Source organism: Camelus ferus, chromosome 8 (assembly GCF_009834535.1).
Source record: "Camelus ferus isolate YT-003-E chromosome 8, BCGSAC_Cfer_1.0, whole genome shotgun sequence".
NCBI classification, from domain to species: Eukaryota; Metazoa; Chordata; class Mammalia; order Artiodactyla; family Camelidae; genus Camelus; species Camelus ferus.
This window is the reverse complement of record NC_045703.1, coordinates 7,377,412-7,385,567: the sequence shown is the minus strand read 5'-3', so window position 1 is coordinate 7,385,567 and position 8,156 is coordinate 7,377,412. Positions and strand designations below refer to the sequence as shown.

Genomic DNA, 8,156 nt, shown 5'->3' with positions numbered 1-8,156 from the left:
GGGCATGGACAACAGTGATATTTCTGTTCTCTCTTCCCCCAAAATAAACCAGCCCTATTTCATTTTTAAGGTTTATGGCTTATCAGAACAAGCTAATAGGTGGGGATAAAAATGCCCTGGTAAACCATGAGAAGTCACAAGTCTCTAGAATCTTTATATATTTATTTTTTTCAGGTTAAAATAAAAATAAGTACTTATACATCTCCTAGAGAATATAAAGGAGTCATGTTTTCAATAGGTAACTATCTTAAAAAATTTTGTGGAATGGGCATCATTCAAAAATCCACAAATGACAAATGGCAAATCCACAAATGACAAATTCTGTGTAGAAAGGGGAACCCTCCTTCACTGCTGGTGGGAGTGCAGTTTGGTGCAGCCACTGTGGAAAACAGTATGGAGATTCCTCAAAAGACTAGGAATAGACTTACCGTATGACCCAGGAATCCCGCTCCTGGGCATATATTCAGAAGGAACCCTACTTCAGGATGACACCTGCACCCCAATGTTCATAGCAGCACTATTTACAATAGCCAAGACATAGAGACAGCCTAAATGTCCATCAATGGAAGACTGAATAAAGAAGATGTGGTATATTTATACAATGGAATACTACTCAGCCATAAAAACCGACAATATAATGCCATTTGCAGCAACATGGGTGCTCCTGGAGAATATCATTCTAAGTGAAGTAAGCCAGAAAGAGAAAGAAAAATACCATATGAGATCGCTCATATGTGGAATCTAAAAAAAAAAAAGCATAAATACAAAACAGAAATAGACTCATAGACATAGAATACAAACTTGCGGTTGCCAAGCGGGTGGGGGGTGGGAAGGGATAGACTGGGATTTCAAAATTGTAGAATAGATAAACAAGATTGTACTGTATAGCACAGGAAAATATATACAAGATCTTATGGTAGCTCACAGAGAAAAAAAATGTGACAATGAATATATATATGTTCATGTATATCTGAAAAATTATGCTCTACACTGGAACTTGACACATTGTAAAATGATTATAAATCAATAAAAAATGTTAAAAAAAATAAAGTTTCTGAGTGTGGGAAAAAAAAAAGGTTTTTGACTCCCTATCGTATCTTGAATATTAATGGTCCTGGTCTGTAGGCTTTTTTCAGCTTTTGGTCTTTACTTTTTTTCCCCTAATAGTGATGCTGACGGCACTGCCTTCCAACATCTGACTTGGCTTTTAGTAAGGACTACGTAGAAGTTTTCCCCGCCTGACTACCTGCTCCTCTTCTCAGCATCAAAGCCTAAAGACAGAATCAAACAGAACAAGAGCAGCACTTCTTTCTTAGGGAGGACGTTTGCACTTCTGAAGAGAGCACGCCGGGCGTACTCAGTCCCCAGTACCTTGCTCAGCCCGGGCCGTTTCCTCTGGACACCGCCTCACACGTACATCAATGAAATCGTGAAAAGTAATATTAGAGCAAACCAAACATCCTACAGTAGTATGGACTTAAAGAGGACTAACATAACAATCATAGCATAGAGTTTTACTGCAGGATTGTTTTTTAAAGAATTTTGCTAATAAAAATAGTGTCATTGATTTTTATGAACTGCTTCCCCACCCCACCCTGCTCCCCAAATTGAATCCCTAACCTCCAGGGTGAATGTATTTGGAGACAGAAACTTCAAAGTGTTATTAAGGCTAAATGATGTCATAAGTATGGGGCCCTAATACAACAGGACTGCTGTCCTTCTAGGAAGAGGAAGAGACACTAGGGGTGCACACACACAGAGGACACAGTGAGAGGGTGGCCACCTGCAGGCGAACAGGAAAGGCCTCAGGAGAAACCAAACTTGCTGACGCCTTGATCTTGGACTTTCAGCCTCTAGAGCTGTGAGAAAATACATTTCTGTTGTTTAAGCCACACAACGAGTGGGATTTCCTCCTGGCAGCCCCAGCAAACGAATGCACTGATTGAATTTCCCCCTTGCTGTGAGTTCTGAGAAACTCAGAGCCAAACATGAAGTTTTCGTAGTAACTAACTGCTGTTTCTCAGAGTTCACATATTTTGAGCCTTTCTTTTGTGACACAGACTTTTCTCCATTTCCATGTTATCTGCTTATTTATTATTTGCTTTCATTGTTTGCTGCCTCAAAGCCTTTGTAGGAAAGAACCAGGGTGCAAAGAAACAAACAACAACTGTTTTATAGGCTTGCCTTCGCACCTTCTCAGCCTTCTCTCCTGGTTCCTTTCCATTTCTCGGACCCTTTAATGTTGGGGTGGCGCAGGGCTCACCCCTTCATGATCTCCATCATTCTCATGGCTTTAAGCACCAGCTGTATATACATTTAGCCTCAGCTTTCCCCCTGAACTCCTCACACAAATATCCAACTGTCTATGCAACATTTTTATCTGGGTGTCAAATGGGCATCTGTTTCATGTGTCCAAAGCCAGCCTAACTCCAGATTCTTCCCTCCCCTTCCTGTAGTCTTGATAAATGCTGCCCTAGACCTCTTCACCTTAGTGAACACCAACCCGTTCCTCAGTTGCATAGGGCCAAACCTTGAGTCATCCTGGACTTCCCTTCCTCTCATCCCCAATTCCCAATCTTTCAGAGTTGGCTTGGCTCTCCCATCAAAATACATCTCAAAGCTGACCATTTTTAACATCTTCCTCACCACCAAGGTGAAAGCCAGTGTCACCTCTCCCTTAGACTGTCGCCTCCCCCATGATCTTTCTGCTCCTCTGTGCTTCCCTCTGGCAGTCTAGCCCTATAGCAGGGAGAGCATCCTATTAAAGTGTAGGTCAAATCAGGTTACTTCTCTGCCCAAAACTCCAGGAGTTCTCCACCTCTTCCAGATTAAAAGGCAGTCCTAATAAGGATCTATGAGGTGCCACCAAGGCTGGCTTTGTTTACCTCTCTGATCTCAAGTATTTCTCTCTGGCTGACTTGGTTAGAGCCACACTGGCCTGCACTTGCTGCTGCTTCTGCTTCTCCGCGGTATCTTCAAAGCTCACTCTCATCTCCAAGTCTCTTTACCATTTTATTGATCAAATGCCACTTTATTAGAGAGATTTACCCTGTGATGTGCTGGTAAGTGCCTAACAACTGGCTCTCTGAAGAAAAATGTGTGACTTACATATTTATATTATAACCCAATTTTAAGTTTCACCTGCATTTTCTGAAGTTTAGGGTGACCATCAGCAACCATAAACCAAGCTCTGATTTGCTGCATTCATCAGATTTCCTGGCGTAAGTATTCCCACCATGGTCAATGTCAAGCTGCTACAATGGTGTCAGTGAAGGTGGAGTTGGGGGCAGACGTGCAGCCGTAGCCACCGTCACACAGCACCCCTGCCACATAGACACAGCAGCCGTGGACAGCCTCATGGCATGAATGACAGCGAAAGCAGGCAAGCAGTTAGGAAGAGAGGAGTTTTAAATATTTATCACTTTTGCTTTTATAAAACTTATTTAATATCAAATTGGTAGACTTTAATTTTTCGTGATGACTGCATTTCGCCACTGGCTTGCAAAATTCCTGAAACTTAGTTGGTGCCCATGAACTTGGAAGAGAGGGACTGGCTGTAACATTGGTTATTTTTCCTTTTTCAAAATAATACATTTATTATGTATGGTTGGCAGATATTTTGCTGACAATATTTCAAAAAGATTTAAAAATAACAAAAGAATTTTATAACCATGCAATTCAGGGTACAGTTGGGCTCAGGGGACCACTTCATTTTTTACAGAGTGGGCAGAAACATATGTCTCTAAACATTTTTTGAGGTAGTTGAATTTCATCTGTGAGTCCTGTTCCCAGTCTTGAAGCCTCAGGAGGTCAAGTTCACCAGCCAAGGGAGCGGGAATTTTCTCAGCCATAGGGATGAGGTTCTAGTTCAGACCAGAGGAGAGGGCTTCCCGGATGGCACTGATAAAACCTCCTGAGCAGAAACAGAGACAAGGGCAGAGGGGACTGGGGCTGAACCAGAGGGGCCTCGGGGGTGGGGGGGAGGAGTCCGCTCCCATTTCAGCATTTCCCTATGCTTACCCCGGGCGTCTCCACTCAGAAGAACATGGACTGCTTTAGAGAAACAACAGCAGTTAAATCTGATGGAGGAACTCTTCTAGTAGCTTCCAGAACCTGAAGACAGGGCCTGATAAGACCCTTGAGTGGACTCAGGAGATCCCAGGATGCCAGGGAGCTACAAGCCCTTGATTAATGAGATGTCCCCGCCAATGGTCGCAGCTCCTGGAAGGCACAGTCAGGTTGTTTTGCAAGGACAGTCCTTTGACTAGGACAGACGGCCCTGCACAATCACACTGGAGTCGGGCAGATAGATTCCATAATGTTCGGAGCAGAACTCCTTTTCACGGACCCAGCGTTCAAGAGACACAAAGCAGACGCCCGTCTTGAGGTTGGAGAACACATGGCTGACCTGATAGAAGACAGTCTTTCCCCTGCTGGATGCGGAAAGGCACAGAAGAGAAATGACCCAGGACAACATGGTTGGCAACTTGAAGTTGGATAGTTAGCTGATGTATAGAGTTAATGTCTTGCTGGTCTGTTCACCAGTCAGAGAAACAAACCTCAATCTTGACACTGTCCAGAAGTTCCGGCCGGAAACCCTCCTCCTCCAGGTCCAACACTTGCTGCTGCTTGTGATACCACCTGTAGGGAGACCGGAAGCAGATCTGCAAAGGAGTCCTAGGCATAACCTCCCAGTTTTCCTCCACAGCCAGTTCGTCCAAATCCGGCACCACCATTGATTTCTGGAGGCTTTCTTCTCTCCCAGGTTTGCACAGCAGGTTGCGTCTTACTGGTCCGCGCGGGGCAGGCAGCTGCGGGACAGTCCACAGGGCACGGTGGTCCCGGGCCAGCATCTTCAGCCACTGGGCCGGGGCGTCCACCAGGGGACGCCAGCGCCCGAGCAGCGGGCGCGGCGGCACGTGGCTCAGCACCGCCAGGAGCAGTTCTGGTGGCAGTTGGCTCAGATCCCCCATGTCCTCAGATCCCGTCTCCAGCTGGGGGGACCCCGGCGGGCCGGACCCTGGAGGCCGAGGCGTCCATGGTCTCCTCCCCAGGCCCGACTCTGCCTGCCTGCATCTCCGCCAGTGCTCCTTGCCAGTGTGCCCTCACTTTGACTCTGGCCATTTTTTCCTAATCAACCTACATCACATAGCTGGCCCATTCCAACCACTCTTCATCCTTCCCATCCTGCTATACTTTCTCCGCTAGCATTTAACATATTATATACATATATATGTTTTTCTTTTTCTCTCCCACTAGAATTCAAGGTAAGGAAGGCAAGCGATCTGCTTATTCTGTTCACCTCTTAGTCCCCAGTGCTGAGAAGATGACTTGCACATCTTTTAGGTGTTTATTTATTAAAGGAATAAATGAGTTTATTAACATTTTGTTCCAAATGAAGAAAAGCAAAGGACTGAGAATCAGAATAACATTGTATGAAGAACTAAATGCAGCTCATCCAACTCTCACAACTACCCTATGAGGGGAGCATATTACTATCATTTTACAGATGAGGACACAGGGCAGAGACCACCCAGACGGTGGGAAGATAAAGAACATAGCCAGGAGTCACACCAGTATTTTGAGAAATTGGAAACACTTTTTTTAACTTATGCAAAAGTTTTTTAAACTATGGCAAATAAAAAAAAAAAAAAAAAAAAGGAACAAAAGTAGACAGTTAGGATAAGGAACCCAAATATCCATCATCTAACTCCAACATTTGTCAACTCCTGGCCAGTTTCTTTTCACCTATACTCCTTTCCCCAACTGGATTATTTTGAAAAAAATCCAAACAATCATTTTATTCATATTTTAGTGTTTATCCCTAGAGATAAATATTAAGCCACATTTTGGTTGGATATTTGGTACTATCCATTTTGGTGCTTGTTGGTCTGTTACTTGCTTCTTCTGAAATAAAATTTACTCATCTGCAAAATGGATATACTAATTTTTCTCAGATCATTTTGAGTATTGAATGAGACAATATATTCAAAACACGTTGTTAAACTACAAAGAACTATATAAAGGTTTGGTTTTCAACTCATGTGTTATTATCCAAATTGTACTGTGGACATAGTTAAAGGCTCTACATCAAAGCCTAGTTTGGTTGGGTACATAGAAACGTGACCTGCTTTCCCTCAGCAACACGGCTTCCCTAGGAACATCATGCCTCGTAAATGGGCTGGAGTTCTTACAGAGTCAGCACTCGCGGGGAACGTGTAAGCCCTCATGCAGGATCAGGCCACCCAAGATGACCGTTCTCTCACCTCTTGCTCTCTGTACGTGCTCGACCAGTTCCTGCCTCCCTACATGCTCCCTTCTCTCACGACTGACCCTCACTCTTAATCGTAGCACCTAATCAGTAAGTGCCTACATACTTTCTCCCGGCCCCAGCTAGTGATTATTCTAACCTTTAGATCAGAACGTCTCCACCATGATAGCTTACCCAAGGGGCAGTGAGGGGTGTGATCCTCTCGGGTTTCGCCCGGGAACTGATGAGGCACACGAGCCAACCTGATATCAGGCAATCAACTCCCCCTGTAACTATCCCGCAACCCACCCCCAGCAAAGACTACTGTCATGTCCTGCCAACCGTCTGCTGCGTATGGTGGGGTGTCACTCCAGAGCCTTGTTTCATGTGTGTAAGAGCCCCCATCCATTAAACCATTGCTGTGTGTGTTGCTGCCTCTGGGCTCTTTCTTCAGTCTTGAGGCTGGGAGAGCACGGGGCTCGCTGGGCAAGTTCAGGGCTTGCAGGCCTGTGGGGAGCAGCCCAACACCTTCCAAGACTGTAAAGCTTTATGAGAAAACAAAGGATTACTTTTACATTGTAGTAAAGAAGAGCTGTTCAACAGCATAAATATTTACAAGAATCTATCACAATTTGCTTCTCAAATAGAATTATGAGCATTTCCAGGTGTACGTGACGATGTACAAGGGGAAAGAGATAGAACAGGGCGAAGTGACCAGAACCTGACATCTTAGTGGAACCTCAGTTTTACTCTACCATGCATAATATGAAACATTCAAAATAACAGTAACAGTATCAGTATGTCTCAGGTACAAACATCATCTTCATCTGGAAGATGGGGAAACAGAGGCACAAAGAGGTGGAAAATTTTGCCAATATCACACAATTAGTAGTGGGGAAGCTATGATTTTGACTCAGGTCTGATTTAGAGTCTGTGCTCCTACTTCCGTGGAGTCTCCTGTTACCAAAGGAAAAGGAACCCCTGAAGCAGTGTTTCCCAAACATCTAAGCCATTCAAGTGCTCCCTTCACAGTTCTTAGTCGTGAAATAATATCTACAAAATAACAGTTTGGTCGGCTGGTCATGTTTTCTTCTAAGACACACCTGAAAATAAATTAATATTTAAGAGAATAGAAAAGAAATGTATCTATCTGCGTTCCATTCCAGATGATCTCATCTGTCACCATCTTGGGCACCCTGGACTATGGAGCAGACTGCAGCACACTTGAAACACGTTGATAATTAAGATGTCAGAATTTGAACTTACGGCAAGGACATGGTGTAGAGTTAAACCTCTTGACGTTCTGGACACACCCTTCTGCTGTCAGAGACATGCCGGCGAGAAGTGTGAATTAAGTTGCTTACGGAATGGGGTTTAGAGATCACAAAACAAAATCTAGGTTACATATCTTTAAACAGCAAGTACTAGTTATGGAGTTTTGCAGGAGTTTTTACTACCTCTTGACCCTAGGGCTGCACCCTGAGTGAGATACGATTGGTGTTCTCAAGTACCTCATAGCCTACTGAGCAAGACAAACCTACAGATATTCTGAAGCAAGGTGATGTGGAGGTTGAGCGAAGTCTGTAGAAGGTGATAGGTTTATGGGGTAAGGAGAATTCATGTTCTGCCTGGGAGAAGTGGAGAAAGCTTATTTATGACTTTTAAAGACCTAGGAGAGAGAGGACTTTGAAGCTTGCAGAAGAGAAAAAAAGGGAGAATTCTGATGGCGCCAGGCTCTCTTCTACCTTGGAACGTGGTTCTTAGTCAACTGCAAAGAGGAGAGAAACTTAGGGTCCAGGATCTACACCAGTATGTGCAAAGCATGTAGCCATGCCTAGTTCTTTATGTTGGCAGGGCTTAAGCTCCCTTGACCACATCCTAATACTTTTACACTGGAGTTGGGACC

General features: G+C 44.2%; 1 protein-coding gene across 1 annotated transcript; it reads right to left on the bottom strand.

The window, feature by feature from the left end:
- Positions 1-3,645: 3,645 nt before the first annotated feature.
- LOC106729557 (F-box only protein 27) lies at positions 3,646-5,280 on the bottom strand. The gene has a single exon (XM_032485414.1). It carries the CDS (start codon positions 4,971-4,973, stop codon positions 4,539-4,541), a length of 435 nt encoding a protein of 144 aa, XP_032341305.1. The 5' UTR covers positions 4,974-5,280; the 3' UTR covers positions 3,646-4,538.
- Positions 5,281-8,156: the final 2,876 nt, after the last annotated feature.

What these genes read in the sequence shown, in the direction of transcription:
- LOC106729557 (XM_032485414.1), bottom strand. Translation starts at nt 4,973, where the DNA reads ATGGGGGATCTGAGCCAACTGCCACCAGAACTGCTCCTGGCGGTGCTG.